Source organism: Pavona decussata, unplaced genomic scaffold (assembly GCF_977016875.1).
Source record: "Pavona decussata unplaced genomic scaffold, jaPavDecu1.1 SCAFFOLD_48, whole genome shotgun sequence".
In the NCBI taxonomy this organism is placed as follows: domain Eukaryota; kingdom Metazoa; phylum Cnidaria; class Anthozoa; order Scleractinia; family Agariciidae; genus Pavona; species Pavona decussata.
The window spans coordinates 1122682-1148806 of NW_028145470.1; the positions used below are offsets into that span (position 1 = coordinate 1122682).

The 26125-nt window shown below is 38.1% G+C and overlaps 2 protein-coding genes across 5 annotated transcripts; one reads left to right on the forward strand and one right to left on the reverse strand.

Annotated features, from left to right (window-relative positions):
- Window positions 1-1000: 1000 nt before the first annotated feature.
- Window positions 1001-20746, reverse strand: LOC146481658 (uncharacterized). 4 transcript variants are annotated; one of them, XM_085107737.1, is made up of 10 exons: window positions 20527-20746; window positions 20177-20358; window positions 10316-10499; window positions 9078-9363; window positions 8603-8750; window positions 7561-7875; window positions 6574-6677; window positions 5560-5718; window positions 3618-3915; window positions 1001-2817 (listed from the first exon to the last, which is right to left on the reverse strand). In XM_085107737.1, exons 4-10 carry the CDS (start codon window positions 9324-9326, stop codon window positions 2282-2284), a joined length of 1809 nt encoding a protein of 602 aa, XP_084963863.1. In that variant the 5' UTR covers window positions 9327-9363; window positions 10316-10499; window positions 20177-20358; window positions 20527-20746; the 3' UTR covers window positions 1001-2281. The 4 variants fall into 4 exon arrangements, with proteins under 4 accessions (XP_084963863.1, XP_084963864.1, XP_084963862.1 ...); XM_085107738.1 differs by having other exon boundaries at window positions 20523-20746; XM_085107736.1 differs by lacking the exons at window positions 20177-20358; window positions 20527-20746 and adding an exon at window positions 11703-12036 and having other exon boundaries at window positions 7561-7872.
- Window positions 12146-25193, forward strand: LOC146481659 (uncharacterized). Its single transcript, XM_085107745.1, has 11 exons — window positions 12146-12279; window positions 13449-13534; window positions 14184-14253; window positions 16506-16894; window positions 18312-18373; window positions 18853-18920; window positions 19382-19484; window positions 20220-20308; window positions 21813-21865; window positions 22747-22909; window positions 23836-25193. The coding sequence occupies exons 2-11, from the start codon at window positions 13512-13514 to the stop codon at window positions 24049-24051; spliced, it is 1236 nt and encodes a 411-aa protein (XP_084963871.1). The 5' UTR covers window positions 12146-12279; window positions 13449-13511; the 3' UTR covers window positions 24052-25193.
- The last annotated feature ends 932 nt before the right edge of the window (window positions 25194-26125 follow it).

Consider the following 26125-nt stretch of genomic DNA (forward strand, 5'->3'; position numbering starts at 1 on the left):
TACAGCCTTTCATGTTAATAAAAGGAATAAATAAATTAACTAATTAATAAATAAATCACTTTATCTACGTGCCAATGTATTTAGCGCAGAGCACTTATTGGGGACATTTTCCAGAACGAATTGCAATTTAGAAGTGTTGGTTTTCGAGGAGATGGGGAAAACCGGATCAGGGATTACCCACAAAAAAACCTCTCGGAGCAAGGACGACAAAAGATACTCAACCCAAATACGACGCCGAATCTGACAATCGAACCCGGGACACATTGGTGGGAGGCGAGTGCTCTCAAAACTGCACCATCCCTGCTCCCGAACAATAGTCATCAAGTTAGCCTCTTCACAGCTTGCTTGGTATTACACAATGTTATATTTGCACAGCAAATACAGTCCCAATAGCAAACAATGTCTTGGTTCCATAACTAGCAGTGGCGAATTTATCACAACATGGCGTCCATAGACATTGTGTCGCAACATCGATACCATCGTCAACAACTGCGCCAATATAAACTTGCGAGACGATTTTATATCGCTCGCTAGACGCACGAGATTCCTCCTCCACACGAACCTTAATGAGCTCGCTTAGTAAAGGGCCTAACCTTCCAAAAAGACTGTCATTGTATTCAGAAAATTGCGACAAGTAAGACTTTAGGACATTGCGAATAATCCTTCGGAAGTGTTCGTCTTGTATGCGCACGTCTCGAAGGTCGGCGACAGCTTCCACGCGAAGTGTTGGGGAAAATTTCGTTTCCGAGGATTTGCCTGCGTCATTTTCGGGAATTGTCGCCAATGCAAAAGGATTCAATGCGTTCGGCCAGGTCTGATTTCGTTTTCCTCTCCGTCCTCTCAACAATCGATCGCACCTTGGTAAACTGTGTTTAACTTTGTAAGCATTCATCTTGATACCAGTTGTTTGCAAATCTAACAAATGTTTTTGTTTCGCCAACTTGTTTTCAGCCAGTTGATTACAATGTTATGGAGCGGTTTATTGTCTTTTCTTGTTGCAAGGTGCAAAATCGATGAGCCCTCTAATGGTCCCTAGTATGTTAACACTTCAATCGCATCAACACACTTTGTGGTGTACGTTAAAATTCCCAGAAGATGCTCACCATGAAATGAAACACGAAAAGGCACAAAACGTCCGTGTAAAAACTCTGGAAGTTTAATCCGAGAAACTTTAGCCAAAGCTCTCGCACCTTTCCCAGTAATTCCTTGGAAAAATATGCACTATGTTCTACTGCAGTCGATTTGTGCTTCGACAGGTTGTCGTGTCGCGAAGAAACAAGATCTCAAAAAAGGGTTAATTTAAGCTTTTACTTAGACGGAATTTTGATCATGTGCTACAAGAGTACATGTATGTTGCAATAGCCATGCAAAATGTCATAGCAACACAAAATGTAACAACTTTTGACGTAAATTGTAATAATTTTTGACAGAAAGATAATAACACATATTATTAAAACTGGATCTTTTAAGTAACCTAATTGCGTAAAGACGTTTGGAGACTTTGGCTATGATGTTATCAACATGACAGTTCCATTAAAGGTCTTTGCTAATACTGACTCCAAGCAGTTTGTAAGTAGAAACCCTCTCGACTTCCTGGTTACCTATACATAAAGGGTCTCATGCCACTTTAAATGTCCTAAAAGTTATTAAATTTTTCGTTACTATGACATTTTGCGTTGACATTGATTTACAATTTGTGTTATTATTCCATTTTGTGAGAGTGACGTATTATTCAGTCAGTGACAAAGGCATACAGTACTCGAAAAAAAGAAAATCCGAGTGCTCCTATCGGGAGTTGAACTTAAGACCTTCTTGTGAGCTACAGGAGACTCGAGGGAGCTAAGGCCATTAAACTAGGTTCATGGGACACATATCCTGCATTCTGCTGGGACTTGATTCCATTTTTTGTCAATACCCTCCCCCACCCCGAGTATCGAATATTTTCGGGGGAGGGTAGGGGGGAGGGAAAGGGAAAGAAAAGTCACTTCACGCCAACAGAGCAGAGATAAAGTTTACCATTGAGTTATGTAATGTGGGTCCACTTTTAATTCCGCGGATGAAATCCTAAAGAGCGACCATGCATTCAAATGAAAGCTACTAGGTAGTACGTTCCTGTGCTGCTGTTTATTATGCTGTACAAGGTGGTTCTAACTTTTGTGTGGATAAAATCCTAAAGTGTCATCATTCAGTTGAAAGTTATACTAAAGTACTTTCAAGTGGTGTTGTTCATTGACCTTTTATTTCTCAGTTTCTCCAAGTAAAATTCGAACGATTCGAGCTCCTAGCTGGTATAGGGCAAGTTTTGAATATCTTGTTCCAAAAGGCCACCTTCCATATAAACGCGAAAGGCTCTTTCTACAGCAGCGACTCCGAAAAATGACTGCAGAACCTTCACTACCACGAGTTTAGCTGAGCTAGCAAAATCTTCGTAATACTCTCTTACGAATTCCACCATCCTCGGAAGCTCGAAGTCCACAGCGACCACCTCTTCGTGCTCGAACTTGTCCTTCGGGCCGGTCGTGAACCGAGAGCCAAGCTGCTCGAATGTCAGTCGGCGCTCGGGTGCTACTCGGGTATCCGACAGGTCGACGAAGCCACAGCAACCCCACTCGTGCGTGTCGAACTTGAGGTACACGGTTGTTAGGCAAAGAGCCTCAATGTCGCTACCTTTCAGTTCGACACGGAGTTCTTCCTCCAGTCCTCGCGCGGCCGTTTGGATCAGGTCTACATAGGTATGGCCGTCTTTCTTGACGTAATCCTTTACCGAGGCACTTTCAACAGCTCCGCATGTAAATTTGCCTGGAGTTGCCATTCCCTCTGAATAAAATTACAAAACATAATCATTCTGAAGTAATCTGATGTTATGAGAATGATGTATTATTCAGTGAGTGACACAGGTATACTCGGAAAAAGGAAATCCGACTGCTCCTAACAAGAGTCAAACCTAAGACCTTCCGATTACTAGTTCGGATGCTCTACCACTGAGCGCCAGGAGACTTGTGGGAACTAGTGGATATTGTTTTTCGCGCGTTCTGATTGACCACTCAAATTCAGCAACGTATTTGCTATTCGCCTCCCCGCATCGTCCTGGATTTTGCGCGCGAGGTTTTTTTTTTTTTTTCACCACTTGTCAAAAACAAAGTGACTTATTGGGGCCGATTATCCATTGGATTGATCAATACTAAAATGATTGAGGGGCTGAGCGCACAAAGGACCTATGTGCCGTTTAGGTTAATTTTGCTTAGGTAGAATTAAAGCATATTTAACGATTATTCTACGAGCGCGCGTTGGATATGAGATGATAGATACGCGCCTCGTTGGCTATAATCATCTCATATCCAACAAGCGCGAGTGGAATAATTGTTTTATTAAAAACAATCAGGAATATTGCTAGATCTTGCTGATTTCGCTTAATGGTCTCTATTTCTTGGGCATGGTATAATGGCTTATATACCATGGCCGCTAAGCCAATCAAATCCCTGGAATTGCATTATGTAATGATCGAGTTTTTAATAAATACCTTATATCCGCTACTATCCAACCACAAAAAAAATTGTGAAATAGATTCTCCTGGGAAAAGGCAGAAAGACTGCAAGTTTCAGTGAGCTTCACTTTACCTCGATTAGATCTTCTGGCAAATATAAACTTCTGAGGTTTGTCTGCCGTAAGTACAGCCACATGGAGCCCAAAAGAGGTGCTAAAAACTGGGTGCACAGTGTTCTTACACACAACAAGCTCCCTCTTTTTATGGTCCTCAAGGTTCCTCCAGATCTCTCGCACGGCCCTGTGATGACAGTAAGTTGACTGGGCGAACCTCAGCTGGATTTCTTGTCGTTCTTCTTCTTCCTCACGTGAGGTGATCAACGATTTGAGTGCAATGGCGGGATTGTCTTCAATCTTCTTATCAATGGCTGCCTAAAGTTAAAAGAAAAATTTTACATATTCGTGAATTCTAGTCATTGGGCATTGACGTTAAAGGGGAAGTATCATGGGGTTTTTAATATCTTTTGTTAAGATTATGAAATAAGACCTTCAATCAGCTGCCAATAATTCTAGAATGACGAGAGGAAAGAAATCAACTCAATCCTCGAAAGGAACAACTCGTGATCTGTTCTAACGCATTTTGGAAACAATAATGCGAGAACTTGAAAAACATTAGCCTAACATTTTTCAAGTTTCAATCCATACCGGCCTACTCTGTCTCTGGCCAGAGGCGCTAATCGACAGTTTTATTGCACTGGGGTGATAATTTATATCAAACTTGACAATTATTTCTCTGTTTCTGCTGACAGACAAACGTTTTTGGGTTTTGAAATGACAACAAATTTGCGTGATACTTCCCCTTTAAATATAGCAGTTTTACAACTTTTCTAATGGCTCAATATTGGATTAGAGAATCAACTCTGCAGTGTTTGTTGCAGTGTTAAGTGAACCTATGAATTTCGCACTGAGCTTTAGCCCTAGTAAGGAAATGGGTGACCACACTTGGCTAAAAAAAACCCTTTGACCTCATGAACCCGCGATCTCCAGGTTTGATCATCGTTCCTCTACGGACTGAGCTGGGAGGCCAGAGGGGGGCAAATAATAAGTGATTATGGTGGTAAGTTTTTTTTTCTCTAACTCGTGTGGTCTCCCATTTCCTTACTAAGGCTAAAGCTCAGTGGGAAATTCATGGTCCACTCTAGAACTTTAATTTAACATACACTGCAGAGTTACTAGTAATTCTCTGATCCATCAATTTTAGCTAACGTCAACCCTCTCTCTCTCTGTAAGGCATAAATCCTTTGTACCAGCTCTATGCGTTTTCCAAAGAGGTGTGCGACTTAAAAGAGTTGAGATATAGGCAAACGTGGGACATTTGGCTGGGACCAGCCATACTGATGTCTCAGTACCTTAGTAACGTGTCCACTTTGCAATTGTGTCTGCTTTGAGAGAGATGACTACACATTAATCTATCAAGGCTTTTCCCACATCACCACTGGTTGTCTTATCCAATCATTTTTTCATGGGTTGGGTAGGTGGGTTGAGTTCATAAATGGACCGATAGCAGCTGCCATTTGTGTATTCATAGACTGCAAAATAGTCCATACTTTTTGGGTTGTAACTCGTACCAAAGCAGGGTCTTTGAAGGGTAAGTCTGGAGCACACGAGGAAATGGAAAGTGAGACTCGCTTCGCGCGCGAGAATCCACGCTTTACGAGTTTGAGCCTCCTACGAGAGGCCATTTCCAAGTTGCTGTGAACCCCATTATGAAAGCGTGACTTAATTGTTTGCAGTTAGCCTTGCTTTCATAATAATGTTAAAAGCAACTCGGAAATGTCCTATTTGCTTCTCCCTCAGTGTATTTCAAGAGAAAAAGAACGATAGTTTGACAATCTAGTGTTTTTACATCCTAAAGCGCATGTGAACGTTTACATGAGATTTGTATCACATGAATCCCTTACCACTACTACTAAAAGTAAACCCCTGACAGGTGAAATGATATTCTTACCATTTTTCATGTTTACATTTGCATTGATGACACAGAGAGAAATAACAAAATTGATGTGACGTACGTACCTGTCTGAAGTGTCCATAATACTCGCGGTACTTCTGTTCATAAACCCATTCCTTTGGAACATCATTGTACTCTTCATTTCCCACTTCTACTTTGCATAAAAGACACTCAGAGGGGAAGCCTTGGGGAGGAACTCCTGTCTTGAAAAAGCCTTCACTGGACTGTTCAATGAAAACACACATTGGAGGAACTGTTGATATGCAACGGCAGTGATAATGTAGGATACAATAGGCCATTTCCCAGTTGCTGTGAACCTCATTATGAAAGCGAGGCTAAGTGCAAAAGCTTTTCAGATGAAAATTAGTTTTGTTTGCAAATGAATGAAAACTAATTTTCATAAGAAAAACTTTGTACTTAGCCTTGCTTTCATAATGAGGTTCACAGCAACTAGGAAATGGCCTATTATTATGCTCAATGAGTGCCACCAAACTGCTGCATAATTGGCATTAGTCTGCAAGAGCAGATCTAGATGCCTCTTCTGGTTATGTCTTTCTTCACAGTGCGTGAAACAAAAGCTGGAAAAGACGTCTGTTCTTGTAGGCTACACTGGCAGTCAATATTAGTATTTAACCCAGGAGACAGCTTATTATTTTATACTCACGAGGCAATGTTAAAATACTACAACTGAAGCAATTTTTGCACATATTGTTGGGAGTAATTTTGGTGTCCAATGCTGGAAGCAATTTGACATGCAATATTATTGCAGGTAATGTTGATATGCAGTGCTGCTCTATAATAGTGAAGGTAAAGCTGACATGGAACTCTTTAAGGAAGTGATAATAGGAATAATAATATACTATTATGATAATAAAAAGGATAGAATGCAAGCAGCACAGATGCATCATGCATTGCTGAGGCAATGCTGGATGACCAATCAGTGCTGGCAGCAATGTTTGATGCGGTATGAGACCAATTTTATAGGTTTGCTTATATAACAACAACAAATTCAGATTTAAATTTGCAATGGATAAAGAAAGGACAAGATGGCAAGATGGATTCGTGAGTCCATTCGTTACCTCATCAACCAGACTCTCTGCAACAAAGATGGAGGTGTGCTGAAGGAAACCACAAGAAAAGAACTCAGCACTTTTGGTCTCAGCTTGGTAAGGATTCACATCACCTGCGATAAACAGCAATAAAAGCTGTCTGACTTAACACAGTACCTCTATTTACTGAAGAAAGATTATTAGATCAGACCACTGCAGAGTTCATCAAAATAAAGGACATGACCACCCTCTTTACGTTGAAGAAAAAATAAGGCAACTGAATAAATGCTGGAAAGAAAATATGACATGGAATAAATTTGATTGAATATTTTAAGCCTGGTGAATAAATGAGAATGATGGATTATTCTGTAAGTGACATAGCCATACTCAGAGAAAAATCTGAGTGCATTGCTCCTATCAGGAGTCGAACCTAAGACCTTCCGATTACTAGTTCGGATGCTCTACCACTGAGCTACAGGAGGCTCGTGGAAGCTAAGGCCATTAAACTAGCCTGTGTCACTTACTGAATAATCCATTGTTCTCAAAATTTGTCCTGAGTGAAATTTGAGTCCCGACATAGTCCCCACATACAAGTTTGGTGTGAAAACCACTAACATCACATCCCTCTCAAAATATGCTGACAGCCAGTGATTTGCCATCCAAACACTATGATTTGCTGCCTACAGGTAGTTCACTCTTATTTTTCCCAAGACTCCTTTGGACTTTTATATCTGTTTCCATCATGCACCTACTACTTCTGTTATGTTGCCTGACAGAACATTTTCAGAAGGCTGCACTATCAGGACAACCTGATGGTGTTGTGTATAGTAGTGTGATGGTTATCACACCCAACTAGTATGATGCAGGGAACATGGGTTAAAATCCCACTGCAAGCAACTTCTTTTACAACCATTTATGCAGAATAACTTATTTTGGATGTATCGGGCCAGTGGTTCTTCCATGTCTAGTAGAGAAATTAAGGCAATTAATTACTTCACTCTGGCAGTCTCTTCTTACCACTAAAGTAATCCATTACCAATCTGTCAGCTGTGGGACGACATTCGGGATCCTCCATACGACAGTGTAGAATAACATCTCTTAGTTTACCACTTAATTCCTCAGGTATCTCAACCCTGTCATCCCTCTGAATCAAGTTACTTTGAATTCCTTTAACACTCACAGAGTTCCGTCCCTGCCAAGGCATTTTTCCTGTTAGAGTATATGCCACCACCTGCCCATAAGAGTAGATGTCGACACGCAAGTAAAAGCCCTCGTCAACGAATTCGTCTGTGTTGTTTTCCTCTGTGAACTGCTCTTCACCAGTTTCTCCTTCTAGGAAAATACATTAATTCAAGAACTGTTGTTATTAATGAAAGGACATACTTAAACAACACGGACATGTTTAAACTGCCTTAAGTCAAACAATGGGGAAAGCAGCAAATTAGCTATCATGCTATTAAAGACTGGAATACCTTAGATAGCCAAACCAGAAACCCTCCAGCCTTAGCAATTTTAAAAGAAATTTATTATCTGAACTTTGTACTTAGGTTTTATTTTATTGCTTTTTAATTACTATTTTATTTGTTTATTTATTTATTTATTTATTTATTTATTCATGCTTGTAGATCATACATATTTAGATTCTTTGTAGATTTCTAGATATCTAGGACCTTCTCGAAAACCACAGTATTTGTGATAGAAGCTTCCTAATTAAAGATTATCATTAGTACTGACAAGAAACATTGTGCAGTTCCAGAAAAAATCCATACCCACCCCACGGAAGGTCATCGAAAATTCCTAGGGGGAAGGGGTCTTAAAAGTAAAAATTTTAGAAGTAAAGTGTAAAGCTAAACTGGAATTTCCTAGGGGGAGCAGGGGTGCAAAACAAAAGACCTTCCGTGGGAGGAGTATGGATATTTTCTGGAACTGCACATTTGAATAAATCACAACATTGAAAGTCTGATGCACTAACCACAAAACCTGCATTGCCATCCTTCATTAAGTATATAGTAATAATTTATTTCATCCTTATGTATACAAAATTTCTTGAAAATTTTACCTTCAATGTATTCTTCATCAATGTAATTATCCCAAACTTCAGGAGCTGTCCAGCGAGCATGGAATAAAGAAAGATCATTTCCAATTCTTTCAACTGTTCTTGACAAACCAAAGTCAGCTAATTTGACCCGCAGACTCCTGATATCCAGCTGAACACAAACAATGGAATTATAATGTTACAACTAATCATAAATGAGAAGAGACGTAAACCATCCACTTACCTTATGTGTATAAATAGAGTAGTAATGACACAGAAATATTCTTCTCAAACTAATCTTGACTTGCACTTATATTAGTATGTGCATTCAATCTTGTAACCACGCATATTTTTAGCGATAACTAACCAACAATAATTCTAAAAAGGGCTAAAATACAAAACAATGCATGCATGACACTTTTTCCCAAAATATTGAAACTTAAAGCAATGTAAATTTTGAATAAAACCATCCATAAATGATATGTGAACAAAACCGCACCAGAATGTTATCAGGTTTCAAGTCCCTGTGACTGATGGGTGGGTACAACGTGTGTAGGTACATCAATCCATTTGCTATTCCTCTCCCAATAGTCCATACTTGACTCTTGGGAAGTCCCTGAGATTCTGGAGTCTTGTGATCTTCCACAAACCTGTACAGATTCTTAGGGATGTATTCCATGACCAGGAAAGGACTTCCAGCCTTAAGAGTAAATTTCTCATGCTCTATATCGCACTTCAAAATGTTCATTCCTCTGAATGCGACAATGTTGTCATGTCGGAGATCTCTGTAGTATTCAAAGACAAAGTGCAATTTAGAACTGATTAATTGAGTTAACTTAATTGTTAATAATAATAATAATAATAATAATAATAATAAGTCTTTAATGATCTTCGAAAGATAAAAATACATATCCTAATGACAATAAAAATTTATTAAAATGTATAAAAATCCAAAGCCCATCTACCTGATTTATTATTTTCACAAGTTCTCAAAGACATACTGAAATATGAGTCTATTAACAAACGATAGTTTAAACCTTCAAGTGTTTACCTTAGGGTACATAAAAGTATTTCTCCTCAAGGGTTAGTTTGTGTGCTTCACATTCGGTAAAATTCATTGTAACAGAGAGTTCTTACAAGAGGCCTTAATTCTAAAAATCTGAATGTCCCCTTCTCAAGCATTAACCTCAGGACTAGAAAAAAAGGTCTGCAACATTTTACTATGGAATATTATTTTATTATAAACCATTTTAGTGTTTCATCTTTCATAAATTATAGACAGTATGACTATATTGAAATCCCTATGATAATTAAAAATGTAGGACTAACTAAATAATTGTTCCATTTAGTATTATTACTTTTATTTTGTAAACTAGTATAAAATGCTTTAAATCGGTTACTACATAAAGTTTTTGCATGTCTGTATTTGTAAGTTCTCGTTACTTTTCTAAAGCGTTCCTGTATTCGTCTTGTCCCGCCTCGATTAGTTTTGTAACTATTTGTGGGACAAACCATTTATTCTTTTGTTTTTCAAAATAATTATTGTTGTTGTTGTTGTTGTTGTTACAGTGGGTTATCCATGTCACATAAATGTTTACATCAAGGCATTTTACCTTAAATTATCATTTTCTCATTCACACAACCTTGATAAGAACAGATCAGGCAATGATATTGTAAGGAGAAATTGGATGTTGGTCACCATTATTAGGGCTTTAATTAAGGGAAAATAAGACATACCTCAAAAGATTTCCCTCTGTAAGTAATGGTTTGGTTTCTTTGAGATTCTTTAGCACCTTGACAGCCACATCATTACCTTTTAGTTTGGCCTTATACACACTTGAAAATCCTCCCTCTCCAAGACGTTCCCATGAAGCTAATTCTTCCTGACTTACTTTCCCTGCAATCCGCAATGCAGATGATCCTGCAAAGAAATTGTTTAACCTTACAAAAAGAAATAATAATATAGAGATAGAGTGGGACTTACGTTTTTTCCCATGATATGAAGAGACAATTGCTGCAGTCATTCTCTACTCAGATGACAACGTTAATGGGGGCTGGTGAACCGCTTAACTAAGGGAGGCCTAACACTTTGGACAACCCTGCACAACACTCAGGGCTACCATTACCTACAATAGGAAGCAACAATTTCAGCAAATTCTATTCCCTTTCTGTCGATACACCAAAGTCAATTATTTTACTTAGTCATCTGAGTATGTGAAATTGATTTGATTGAACATATACAATAGCCTCTTACCTAAGGGAATATTATTTGGGGACATTTCAATACCATCTATTCTGTAGTCTTCTGTGTATTCCTACTCTCGAACAGTTCTAAAAAAAAATGCACCCTTAAAGTTAAACAATTCTACAAATTTCTTTACCCTTATGGGACATTTCTGGCCATTCATATTCCAGTTCAAGAATGACAGAATAGACAGAAATTATACCAGTTTGTAAAAGAACACAAGTCTGCATTTTCCCATTCACATGAAAACCTTCTCAGAAGAATGCAATTCCTGTCATTCTAAGTAAACGACATTCTTATCGTACTGTTATCAGCGGTCAAATGAACCAAATACTATTCTGTTCATTCTGAAAGCAGAATGGATATCAAAAGAACAAGAATACCACTTATTCTATGTATTCGTAATCCGGAATGGTTCCAGAAGAATGCAACCGTAACAATTCTGCAAATGTTTAACCATCCACAAGCCATGAACTCTTTGGGTCAAAAGCCTGCTTAATTTTACACTGATATCAATTATAAGATTTAAACAATGACAGAAACAAATAAATTTGATGGAAATAGAAAGTAAAACGTCCCCAATCTACATGTACATCTACAAAGTAATCTTTCAAAAACAATTTAAAAACAAACAAAAAAACCCCCAGTAAATTGCTACTGTCAATAATACGGTAAAAGACTCAGGATTGCTTACTAATTTAGCTCATCCTGACAAAAGTGAAATTCTTGAAGTACAATGATCTTAGAACTGTTGGTTGACATTTATAAGAATTCTGACAAAATGTCTACTTTCACTTCCGGCTGTCTTCCGTGCTACAGATTGCTAAGAAATATTAATGACAAAATAACAATGGCTAATTTTTACGTTGAAACCAGTACCTTCTTCTTTGCATGAAGTCTTAATCAAATCTACGTTCTTGTAAATTCGTTGCAAGATGGACTGAAGATCTTTCTTTACAGATGAAAGATCTCTTTGAGAATTTAAAGTACTAATTGCGGATCGTATTTGCTCCTGGACTTTGTCCAATAATACTATTCTATTCTCAGTGATTTCCTTCAAAGATAGCCTCGAGAAATCCTCGATATTGTGTTCCATATTGTTTATGAACCATTTACAGCCATGTTTCCATGGGTAAGGCGTGATATTTGCACGTATTAAAAGCGAAATTTGTAGTAATCCAAGATGGCTGCCATTTGAAAGGGGATTCCCGGAAAACGCCTAAAAATAGTACGTTTCTCATTGGTTTGCTCAATGGGGAAACAGTGGGGAGGCTTCCAAATAAGGAACAGCTTTTTGAACCAATCATATTTCTTGACTTCAGACACTCAGCTTCGTGAACATTTCAAGCAGACAGGAGAAGAAGAGCAGAATACTTTATTGAAACGTGAAATGGTTTAAAATCGTTTCACCTTCGCGGGCTGATCAGGCTTGGATCCTGCTGAATATCTACATTCGGTAAGCAAGGTTTTTCGTCAATGCAAGTTGTGAAATTCGTGAAATTCGAACGACACGTGAAAGCTGATTCAAACAGCTTTTGACGTACGGAGCGTGATTCTCGGCGCGCGCGTAAACACTGCGTAAACTCATTGAACAAGAAAGCTTTGATGTAATTATAATATAACCGGAAAATTTTACAAAAGAAATGGTCCTATTTTGATTTTAAAATCAAGCCGCAATCCAGTGTTAGGATTGCACTATGAAAGCTTGTAAAATTGTTGCATCTGAAAGAAACACATTGTGTCGTCAACCAAAACACGCATACCAGATGCAAACATGGCGCCAAACATTGGCGTTCTTAGAAATGCGATGTCAAATATTTTGCGCAATATTCCAATTCTTCTGTATGCTGTCAATTTATCCCCCAAATCCTCCTCTTTCTTCAGATGTAGTAGCCCCTTCAAGGGAAAGAACATGGCAGAGCTTTTCATAGTTTATACGCTAGCGTAGTTTGTAATGCTGAAGCCCATCGAAAATTCCTTGCTTCCGACATCAGACAGAACTCGCCCCTAGCTGATACAAATATACATGTAATGAGGATTGTTTTCACCTGACACAATAGAACAATGTTTCAGAGATTTCTTCGAAATAAATTTCAGTCTTGCAAGAGAATCGACTGCAATTTTCTGTTGTCTATACTCTTTATATAGACATAAATGACGTCATAAAATGTTCAAAATTCACGCGGCGGCGAGTGGTTTCATTGCCAAATTTTGAACATGTTTTGGCATCATTTTATGGTCTATAAGAGTATAGGTCATAGAATATTATTTTTATTTTTACAATATTTATTTATTTTTCGTTGAGAAAATGCGTGTGTTACATCTGATGCCGTTTTAATTGTCTGTACTCAAGATTATAGACAATAGCTACAAACCAATTAGCAAGCAGAAATTTTGACAGGATTTGCCACTGAGATGAGCGGCCAACCCCTTGCGTATTGAAAAGAAATTACCATGATTGGTGTGCAAAAATCATGTCAGGTAATTATTGGCAGTTAAATTCACCGTCTCATGTCTATTGTCCTGCTCCCACAATTTTATACACCCATTGCAAATCACCAACTATTAAATTCAACCAATCAGATAGTGCAATTATGTAACATGACTTTTCAAAATAATTTTCAGGAAGGATTCAACATCAATCTCCAACAGACTACGTTGACTACTAAATAATTGATCAACATCATCATGGGAGATGATAGATCAAGAAGGTAAAAGCTGGTTAAGGTTTCAAATCAAAACACCTTTAGTTGTTTTGTTTAGTTGTAATCAATCTAATTACTATAGTTAACAAGTTAGTGTGATCAGTGATTAATCATTGATTATGATAATTAACAGTTGTCCCTCGAGCACACATTGGATATGAGATGATCAATAGGCAACAAGGTGCGTTGTACTGAGTTGGCTACAATCATCTCATATCCAACAAGCACGAGTGGAATATTGTTTTATTTAAAAATCAAGAAATATTGCTAGATCTTACTGTTCTCACTCTACAAGAACAACCAGAAGACAATTCAATAGTCTCTATTTCTTGGCATATTTGCATCATGGCTCATATACCATGCCCACTAAGCTAATCAAATAACTCAAACTGTATTTATAAAATGATCCAGTTTTTGTATAAATAAGTGATTTTCATTAAATCATGCCATCAAAAAAAGTTGATTTATGGATTGAAATAGGTTTCCAATCAATGACTGACTTACATTTTTGGGATTTTCACAACTGAAAATTTTATCCTGGGGTCCATTAGTTGTGTGTGTTTCGTATTTTTTTTAAATAAAACCAAATTAATTGAAGCATGTAATTTAACAATAATTATTACACTCCTTTCTTTACGGTGAACACATTTCTCAGTTGGAGTGGAGGATCTTCTGTGTCACAAAGCCAAACAGAAACAAATGGAACATCTAAAATTGAATTTTTGGTGAGTGTCGCATCAACTTTGTATGTATCAAGCCAGTACTCAGGCATGTGGTTTATGAAGCCTTATAAAATGCTCCAATTTAGATTAATTATATGGATATAAAAGTTAGTAGTCTAGGTGGGTTCATACTGGCGGAGTAAGTAGACCTTAAGTATGACCAGAGCTCAAGCATACTTGAGATCATGCATGTTTTCTTACCATGATAAGCGTTCATATTTATTTAGAATTCAAAGTATGCTTTCAAAGTAATCGGGTTGTCAATCAAGTTATGTGGAGAAGGTACCCTTGCAAAGCATTGGTTTAAGGTATTTGCTGTCGAACAAGACACGTGTATGTTAATTGTGTCTGTGGCCTGAAGAGCATTTAAACAAAACAAAAACACAGCATGAATACTTACATAAGGTCTTTGTCTAAAAAGTTGACGTCATTCATTCCTTGGTAAGAAGATCTATACGGATTTATTTTCAGTTGTTGTCCGCCGAAGTAGAGGCAAATTTGCAAGTTCGCATGTTTTAGCTTGCCCTGAATTTCCCGCCATATGTGTTTGATTGACGTCCACTTCTCGAATGTGTTTTCACAGTGCATAAGTAAGCTCGTAAGGATGGTCTGAGCTAGACTTGAGAGTATACTTCAGTGCCTTTGAAGGAAATGTGTTAATTACCATGGCCACAAAATAGGCTACTTGAGCTGAAATTAAACCGGTTCACATCTGAAGTAGGGTTCAAGTTTACTTAAGGTCTGCTTACTACACCAGTATGAACCCAGTGCACCTACTTTTTTAGTAAAATATTATGTCACTTGAATATAAATCCATTACGATTATCATTAATAAACATTATCATCATCATCACCATTTCTTTTGTAATTATGGGATTAGTCCATAGGTAATAACTTGCAGTTTGTTTATCATTCATCTCATAATTCATTTTAGAGAGAGCCACTAGTTTATCAACATGTTACCTGTAAACTAATTTATAATAAAAAAAATGTTCCCCCCTCAATAGAGTCACTTCTCATGCATTTATGCACTGACTCACTCTCTCAATATTTATTACTCTGTAAGTCCGACAATGACATAAACCACCACTTGTTTTGGGGAGCTGGGATGGCACAGTAGTGAGGGCTCTTGCATCCCACCAATGTGGTCCAGATTTGACCCCTGGACTCAGCATCATATGTGGGTTGAGTTTGTTGTACATTCTCGTCCTTAATCTGAGAAATTTTCCCTTGGGTACTTTGGTTTTCCCCTCTCCTCAAAAAACAACATTTTCAAATTCCAATTTGATCTAGAGTGTGTCTCCATACTGTAAAATGCATTTGATCATCTTGTCATGGAACTTAATTTATGGGCTATAAAAATTTACAAAAAAATTAACTTTATACTACCGTGTAGCATGAAAATTTTGCGGGTTCTAATTTTTGCTGATTTTGCGGATTGACCTAGATCCGCAAAAATTAGTTCCCGCAGAAAAAAAACACCCGCAAAATAAAACGCCGCAAAAATTAACTCCCTTCAGTCAAATTAAAAACTCCACTTTTATAGATCTGAGCCACTGGGGGGATATACATTGGACTTAAACAGACCAACCATGCTCTAGTGGCGCTTCTGCGGCGGCCTGCACAGAAGTTATTTCAACTCTTGAAACTTCAACTGAACAAGAGTGTTTTTATCATCGGCTGAGTCTGCCTCATTGCGTTACAGTAGGGCAAAGTTTTTGCATTTTAGCAGGTCGCTCCCAGTTAGGTTTCAAAGTTGTATACTTGCTACATCTTTAACTGGCCCTCTGTATGCCTAGAAAGGTTTCAGCTACGGGTAATTCAAACATTCATACTGCTTTCTTATAAAATAATGTAGTGTTTGGTTGTGCATAGTAGGCCAGGTAGGCTTTTTGTTTTGTTTTGTTGTTGTTCAGTCCCTTTACGCAGCAAGGTATTACAGTGATATGTCTCTAATATGTAAGTAGAGTGAACTGTGACTCAACATATCGTACAATAAAAGTTAAAAGTATTAAGGTTTTTTCTACTTAAATGTTCTGTTGCTTGAACAGAGCATCGCAAAAATTAGTTCCCAGCAAAACTTTCAGTCATCTTGAACCGCACAAATTTGTTCCCGCAAACCACAAAAACTCGTCAATCCGCAAAATAAAACTCCTGCAAAATTTTCGTGCTACACGGTATGTTGCATCTTACAGCAAGATATGTCTGTTATCTTTCCTACCACTTACTCATTTGAATCCTTTTACTGGTTTTAGCTTCTACGTCTTCCAGCGTTAGTAAAGGACTATGAATTCGAACTTCAGAACGAGTTTTCAAAGTCGCTGAATCTCCACAAAGAGTCTGGCAATGACTGGAGAATGGTAGCCTCACGGCTTCAATTTTCATGGATAATTCCTAAACTGGAACAACAGAAGATCAACCCAACTGTTGCATTGTTCAGGGAATTCACTGAAACAACCTCAAAAGAGTTGTTAGAGATTCTTGTGGATGTGAAGAGAATGGATGTTCTGGACGACATTTTGAAATTCTACAGTAAGGATGCAAAGCTGCTTGGTCCAAAGCATCCTACTCAAGAGAGCCTTGATGGTGACAGCAGCTGTGCAAGTAGCTTGTCTTGGCCACTACAAGACTCTGGAAATGCTAGGTGAGCTACTATGTTAATGAACTAATAACTTTTGTCAGTATTAAGAAAACATTGGTCAAGTGATGTTTTGCAAGGAATGAATATCAGGGCTGTGAACTCTCCCGGATAATCCGGGAGTCTCCAGATTTTGAGCTGTATCTTCTGGTCTCCAGATTTATGTGTGTAATCTCCCGGATAATTGAAGAAATTTTGCTATCTGTCGTAGACTTGACTTTCTGAGAAGAAAATCTGAAATGTTTAGCATTGTTTCTGGTACTGTTGAATTTCCTTGCAAAGGAAAAGAATCTTAACCCCAAGGAATCTGAATTGGGTACAACATTGAGTTAGCTGTTGAGTGTGAATAGGTCTATTCCCGCCGAGGTCAAAGAATTTTAATTTTGGGCCTTGTGCGGTCTCCCATTTCCTTACTAGGGCTAACGCTCAGTGGGAAATTTGTGGGTTCACTTCAGCACTTTAACATACACTGCAGAGTTAATTCTATGATCCATCATTTGATTTATTGCAAGTTTTTGTAGCAAGGTCCATAAAGAACTTTCAAAAGAAAAAGTAAGACCAAGTTTACCTTCCCAGAATGAACAGAACATGCTAGTTCCATAGTGATTTTAAGATAATGGCTCTGGAAATAACTGACCTTAATGTAAAATTATTGCGGTACCTCTTTTCAATCCTGGAGAATAGACTTTTATTATTTCCTTGTAAAAAGGGGGGAAATTTAATGTGAGATCAAGAGTCACTTGGGCCATTTTCCATGCACCACTTCAATAATAATATTATTGCTGTTTTATAATGGTAATTGATTGAGTGGAGTGCAATTTGGTCTGAAATCATACGTGTGATTTCAAAATTGAATGAGCGCACAGCGCGCCACGAGTTCAATTTGAAATCACAAGTATGATTTCAGACCAAAATTGCATGACACGAAGTTCAATTACCACTTTATTACACCCATTTTGAAATCTCACAGTTTTTTGTCAATATTGAATTCATCCATTTTAATCTGGAAAAGGGGGGATTTGGACAACAGAAATTGCAAAAATTCCCACAAACGACTTTTTTTGCCCTATATTTTTCTGCAATCTGATTGGTTAGTGCAGCTACGCCATTAAATTTGATTGGTTATTATTATTTCATTTTCATTTTGATTGGCTAAAAATTAAAATGTGATTCATAGCAAAAAATGGTGCGATTCGTGAATAAATCGCACTGTTGAGAGCCAATCAGATTGCAAGGATCACCAGTGATTTCAAAATGGGTTTAATAAAGGGGGATAGTCTTTACTTTACAGAGATAAAACAGTACCTTGTAAGAAAATAGTTTCATGGATTTAAAATTGTGAGAGATTCCATAAAATATTTCAAAGAATTATTACTTTTTAATCTGCTGATTACATATTGTACGTTGTTTTGTTCATTTTTAGTTCTGAGGTGGAGAGTAACATGTCTAAGGTAAAACCTGGTCCTCAGGAATCCGAGGAAGAAGGTGGGTAGCTAATTGAATGGGATTAGAATATAGTAGTCTCCTACACGCTGTATACACAGACTCTGTGGGATCACCCCACATTTATCTCCCACAAGGGGAAGAATTTGTGACGATGCCAAAGAGCATCTGTGTACAAGGCTAAAAGCAGTTAACCATGTGAAATTTAGGGTATTTTTCATTTGCTTGGATTTTCCCCAAAATTTACTTGTGGCCAACCATCTATTCTCAAAGCATCGCCCTGTATTTTTCACCCATTTCAGCTGAAAGTAAATTTTTCTTTAGCCCTCGCAGTTGTTGGCTCAATAGTGCTTTTACTGTAATTTCAAGGGGCAATGGTTTGCCATTTAATACTGAAACATTAGAAGTTTAGTTGGTATAAAGATGTCCACCATATTTGATGCCCTCTAATTTTATCTCATGTTTTAATACCACAGCCTAACATGTCAATGAAAAGCATTATTTTTTCCATCTTTATATAGGTGAGAATTTCTTCTCACATGAATCAGAAACGTTCTGGCTAAACATTTCAGGAGACTATGATCGAAAGGTATTTAAAATTAAACTTGTTATTATAAAAGTAAAGAAAAGATTCTTCAAACATTTTAATTTTCTTAATCGTAGCCGATTGCGAAATGTCAAGAAATCTTCACTACGTCAGGCACGTTGAATCCCCTAGATGCAAGGATGACATTTTTATTGCATGCTATACGTCATAAGTATTATCAGTATGGTATTAGCATTACATTAGTATTAGAATCATATTTTTTAAGTTGTAACACAACCTCACAAGCTATTTCTTGAAACCCATCATATCTAAATAAAAATATGGAATCGGTTATGGGCTACTGAAGGTGTTGTTTTGTTTTCTAACTTGTTTGTGTTTCATGATTATCCTTTTCAATTAAAATGGTTTTGTATCATGATTTAATATTATGTTGCTGAAACATGAAATTAAAGTCTGTAAAATCTAACATATTTCTACAAAATTATCTTGTTATTTCTTTTAAGAGTTGGAAAAACTTTCGCCAAGCTGCCAAGGATTGTTGTTCAAAGGAGATGCAACAAGGAAATGTGGAAAAATTCCTGTGTAGACTATTGAATATTGAATATGGTATATATTTTTGCTTTGTTGTAAAAATTGTAACATGTATAATGCTTGGCAGATACTCTACTGACGTACTGGGGTGATATTGTATTCAAATTGCTTTCGTTTGAGTTGCCCACTACACTGAATATCAGCACCTACGACGACATAATGCCACTGTCAGTCACACTCTTATCACATGCAAAAGCGGTCAACATTCGAGGGTAACAATGAACTGTTACTCTGATGTCATGGTTGTTGCAATGTTAACCGTTCTTGGGCTTTTAGCAGGAAACACTGAGTTTTATTGTGGGATGTCGCGTGACCATAAACTAGGCAATGAATGTGTGCATGGTAGCATGAAAGACTCCAGCACCAAAAGTTGATTGATACACCACCAACAGTCCACTGATATGCCACTGACAGTTCATTGCACCATAACCGTTGAGGTGTCAGCTGAATGTAGACCATCAAACTGACCAAGTGTCAACTGATAGTGGTGACCAACAGTCTACCATCTTGAAGAATATGTCGACTGGCACTCGACCAAGTGCCAGTCAATATCTCGACCAAGTGTCGCCTAAGATATCAGTTAAGTATCGACTGATATACCGACTGATACTCGACTGACAGGTGTCTTAAATAAACATGATCCCATTTTTGCAGGTGGTCATTGAGTAATGATATTATTGTAACACAAGATCCATGCAAATACTCACCATTCCATAATACTAATTTTTCTTTCTTTTTACAATTAACAAGCCAATGACCATATTACAATGGATCGCTTTCTTGTGCTGGTGGCTCTCTTTGGACCATTCAAGCCAGGGCCAGACGGATGCCTTCAAAAGGTGCTCTTTCTAAGATATATCAATTCAAGGATCTCCAAGGCCACCCCAACCTGTGTATATAATAATTATGTATCCGTATAGGTTGTTTAATGTAACTAGAACAGTTCCAGATAAACAGAGGTCTTACCAAATAGTCCAAAAAACAAAAACGATTAAAATTTTGCAGCCTAAATGTTAAACTCCTGAAACTTGAGGAAATGGAAGACTGGCTTACTTACCATAAGTTACATTTCGTGCACGTTTACGAGGTTTTTTCGTGATCCAAGGCATTTGAGCAGCCATGTAGTCTTCATTAAACTATTTAGGTTTAATTTGACTTAATAAACACTGGCGAATAAGCAATGAGAGTTAAAAAAGATAACAAAATGCACGTCTTCTTCCGTCTTCAAAATGTCCCGCTTTTTATCGTTCCCAGGCCTCGGCTGCTCCAAGCAGAAGGCCTGGTTATTCAACCAACAATGGTGAAAGGAAGAGGGGAGGGGGGGGGGGGGTCACAACAGCTGTTGTGAAGCTAGTGTAAGTTTTTTTTTTTTTTTTTTTACTTTAATTTTAGAATACAGTTGTTATTTCCTTTCGATAGTTTTGATGGATATTTTCCAGATTATTTGACATTTTCCTGTTGTTCAACGATTTATAGAGTTAACAGCTGTGCTGTGGACAGGTTTGTCTACTTCCTTTAACCTTGGCTTGGGCCTCCTCAAAGGTTGAAATCAAGGCAAAACACTTAAGGATTTTATAATCCTGATTGGTTTATCCCTTTCTATCTATTTTCTTAGAACAGTTGTGTTTTTCTTTCCTGTTAGTGTATTTTGGCGAAACCAATTCTTATCTCTGGTTGGGACCATCTGGCCTTGGTTGAATTACAGTCGTAAACATGTTTACAGCACACTATAAAGTAAGGCGTGATTTGAGTGATACTTGTAGTAAAGATGTAGAGTAGATGTAGAATTGAGTAGAAGTCTTAATTTACTTGTAGAGTAGTCTTAGAATGGAACTGAATAATTGTAGAACTGTCGTCGAGTTGTTGTAGTGAAGAACCAGTCCCTTTAAGAATGAAGAAGAGCTACCCCAAAGATTCCTGGTGCCTCTCCGCTGTGTCAAGCGAGTGTCCAACACAGCACAGTAATTTTGGGTCCTAGTTTGTAACTGTTCACGTAACAATGGATGAAGGTAGCATCTCGATTAATTGAAAATACGGGCTTGTTTCATTTGAAAACCAGCGAATCTAATTTGGTATGTAAAGGACCACGCGTTTTCGTCAACAAACTTTACACTGTAAATAAGCCAAACTTACATTTCATTAAAGCCAGATAAAAAAATCTAGCTATCACAACCACAACCACATTTAAAGCTGTTTGCTTCTTTTAAACCCTAGAACTCGTTACATTCAAATCAGAAAATTGTAATCGTAAATTACACTTCTGTTGGCACTTTGGGTGGTAACCGGCGAAAAATATCACCTTTTCCCAATAATCAAGAATACACTCTCTTATTTCTGTTGTAGATGTATGATCTGATGAAAAAATCCATTTCAGTACGAAAAGGCATAAAGGAAAGGTGAGTGGGACAATGTCGATGGCGTATTTAACCCTCGTTCACCACAACTACACGTTTTTGCTTAAGGACGGTGCCTACTAATACCGAAGTATTTTGCGCGGTTTATGACTATGCGGGAAAAGCAGATCTCAGCAAAGGCTATTGGAATCCAAAAAGAAAATTGGGGGTAACCACGCATTTTTTAGAGATAATTAAGCGACAATTATTCTAAAAAGCAGTAAAATACAAAGCAATGTATGCCATTTTTTTGCAAATTGAAGCTTTATTATCTCTGAAAAATGCATGGCTACCCCCAATTTTCTTTTTGGATACTAAGAGCACTTGCTAAGTTCTGCTTTCTCCTCATAGTTTTAAACTGCGCAAAAATATCCCTGTATTAGTAGGTACCACCCATAGGAAACCCGAGTATCTCGGGATGCGCAGAACGTATGCGCAGTAACAATAGTAGGCACCGTCTTTAAGCTCGTAAACTACTATCAGTCTCTTTTACTGTCTTCCGTTAACACTTCTAAAACGTATGAGACTAAAACATGCAAAGTGCAATGTGCTGGTATAATCCATTCACGACCCATTCACGGATGAGATCTGATGTATAAAACGAACTGGAAGGCACTTATAGCAAGGTAACTCTAGGTGTCACAATCTCTCATTTCCGAGGCAGTACTGCACTGATAACATTGACGCACAGCTTTCAGCACATGGAGTACAAGAACAATAATTATTATTATTACTTTGTGTCAGCCATAAAGTGGCTCCGCTGTTTGAACAAATACCTTTCCCGGTTATTTCATGATCATCGCCAATTTTCACTGGTTTAATTAAACACTGAATTAATTTGTTCTAATATGAAGTATTCCTTATAGTTGTATCTGTCAAACCAGTTGGTTCGCAGGTCACATGGACGAGACCGAGGCTGCAAATCGCCTTAGTGACCAGCCTACTGGCCATTTCCTCGTCCGCATAAGTTCTTCAAGAGCTCACGAGGGCGTGTTCGTGTTGGCGGTGAAAACACGTGACAATGGCGTGGTTCAAATTCAAATCGAGGTCAGTCTGATCTGATATTTACAATACACTGGTTGAATAGAGCAGTTTTCAATTGAGTGTCGAAAGTATTTGGCATGTGCTTTGGTTTTGCTTTACTACACTATGTCAGTCATTGGTTAGCTAAGCTCACGCCATTTTATCAACCAATGAGAACTGAGAAAAACAAAAACAATGTGACTCGTTCGCACGCGTTTTCCCGCGCTTGGCGCCGGTTACGTGTGATTGGTTTGAATTCTGATTGGTGCATTGCGGTGTTTGCACTTGGCTGTGATTGGCCAGAGTAATAACTTTGGTTTTGGTTTTACGACACCAAATTGAAAACCGCCCTAACACATTGTCTCTTTCTCTTTTCGTTATTTTCGATTGACTTCCTTAACGTTTTTCAAAATTATGAGCCCGTGGCTGTAATCATACTTTGTTTTATTGCTATTTGCGTATCAGTTTTTACTTTGCTACATTGAATTTCTGAGGATGGCTTATGGGTGACAGTTTTAGCAGGCGAGCTCGGCAGAGCCTATCTGTGTCAGTGAAGGAAAGAATCACCTACTAATTCGTGAGCCGTCGTTTACTGCAAGTTTATTACCAATAACTTGGAACAGGAATTCAGTACCACTGGTCCATTGATAGAGTCCTATTCATTCTGAGATTACAGGCAACTTTCGGCTAACAGAGAGTTTAGTTACAACAGTGAAATTTGTCCGTGAACAGCCAACCAAACAATGTACGCCTTACATGGTGTTCGCTTTGAGAAGTTGGTATAAGCACTTGTAGTTTGTTATATTTCCTCGATGGTTCACTGATACCCATTTTACACCTCGGTAAAGAATGAGGTATGTGAAGCACGGCCCCTTAAATTGTCCGACTGAAGAGAGCTACTCTATCTTTGATTACCAAGGCATTACTTTTTTCTTTTTGTCTTCATATAGAGAGATTTGCAGGACGGTGCTCTTCTACTTGCCGGCCAGAAATTTTCAGACCTGATGTCGGTTGTAAATGCTCTCAGACGAGATGTTCTTCTTGAACACTGCAGGCAGCTACTGATCAACCCGTGCCCAGGCCTTCCGCTGAATGCAATCTTCAGTGGATACATGGAGGGAACCGCTAGACGAGGAGGACGTGGGCGCGGAAGAGCACAACGATGATAAGTTTCCAGTTTCTTGAAGGAGAGGGAAAGTCCCGCTCTGAACACTTGGATTTGTTTTACGCTAACTCCGTTTTTAAATCCAAGATCACGCTATTTAAATAGCCAACTGGTCTGCCTTCCACCAGTTGGGATTTTTAACAAATGTTGTGTTCAGTTTGTATATTTATTTTTACTGAAATTAAGTGTCCCCAATTAGCGATACAGTGCTAAGTACTTCGACAGTGTAATAAAGTTATGACTTCCCATAACCCACTGCGATCAAATGAAGCGACCAGAGAGAACGAACCGAACGGCGTTTTTCAGCCCAACAAAACTTGAATTGATTCGCCGACCTGCAGCTTACAACAACAACAACAACAACAACAACAACAATTTATTTACAGATTCGGATTATATAAAGGGCTTGTCCCGCAAATAGCCACAAAGCTAGTCGAGGCGGGACAAGACAAAAAAAAAATTACAGTAAATTACAAACATGCTGGAAAACGGAGAACTTAACTTTACATAATAACGCAGATTTAGATAAGGCTATACATCAAAATTAAAGTAAATTATATGTAATTTTTTTATTATTACCAGCTTAGTGGGTATCCTGTGAGCAGAGGTTACTTGGTTTCCCTGTGTGCCAGCGGGCGCCTCCTCATAGGGTACTAAGTGGCTTAAACATTCTCTTAAACTTCCCGGGAATTCACATTTTTTTTGCCTTATGCTTGCAAGAACTGAATACAATAGAGAAAGCTTTGCACAAGCAATGTTTCAATGCGCGCTCAAGTATAAGTTCATTTATTTAACCCGTTGGGGCACTTTAAGTTCAACACTTTTGAAATTACTTGGATGTAGGGTTCGAAATAGTATTTATGAAGTGACCGTCAGTTTAACAACCTTACAGATCAGTGAAAGATGCCTTCATCATGCTTACTTTATTGCTACTGTCTTGATCAAAGCATATCACCGTATTTTCTACTCTGTAGTCAGACGATACTTACACAGTCAATAATTAACTTTGCGTTATTCAGTGTTGAGCGACTTCTAGTTGCTCATATTTCATTCTTGCTTGGTGCGTATGTTCTGTAGTGGTATTTGTAGTATCCCTGGTGGAGATGTACCAGACGTCAAGAATAGGCAATAAAGTTTACAGACCGTGTGTTGCGTGAAGTAAGTTTCTCAGAACATCCGATAACAGTATGAACGGTGTCACGTCACGTACTTCTCCCAACAAGTGCGTGACGTGTTGATCTAAAGAACGTCTATGTGAGAGGAATTGCATTCTTTTGGGAAGGTTTTCAGGTTACTGCGTTGTGTTCTTTTGGATCTGATATTCTGCGTATTGTTATTCCTGGACTGGAACGAGAATATCCAGAACTGCTCCAAGATAATGCACCCTCAAAATCGTCCTGGGGTTGGAATGAATGGAAAACTGTTGTTTCCATTCCGAAAACAATTTATCCAAAAGAACATGAATGCCGTCCGTCCGTCCGTGTATTCCTACTCTCGAATAGTCCCAAAGAAATGAGCACTAAGTTGTGTCAGTGTTGTGTCTACAGTGTGACCATTGGAGTGAGGGCTTTATAACAGCACTTCAGTTCATCTAACAACAAAATCAATAACGCGCTCTCGAGGGCCAACCTGTTTTTGGCGATGGCCAAACCTTTCTTCATGTAACTTGTCTGGAGTGTCTTTTCTATTCGAGGAGCATTGACACATGTTAGATTCCATGCACAAAAAAGGCGTTTTTTCAAGGGAGGGCGGAGCTTAACAGAGGGAATACGGTACTAAGAAAAACTGCCTAAAAGGACGACAATGTGTCATCTCTGTCTCCTGACAGTGTTCTATTTAGTGTAAACTTGTAATGTCTACAAAATACTTTTGTACTTTCGATATCTCACAGTGAGAGGAGTCACTGTTTCGTTTTAAAGGGGTCCAGTGAGGTCAGCGAAAAAAACACCATCTACAACAAAATCTAAACAAATTTGACTCCTTTATAAATTGCAATAGGCGATATTTACAAGAAAAAAAGAAAAACAATCCTGATGGAGATTTTAAGAAGAAAATACAAATCAATTAACGGAGAA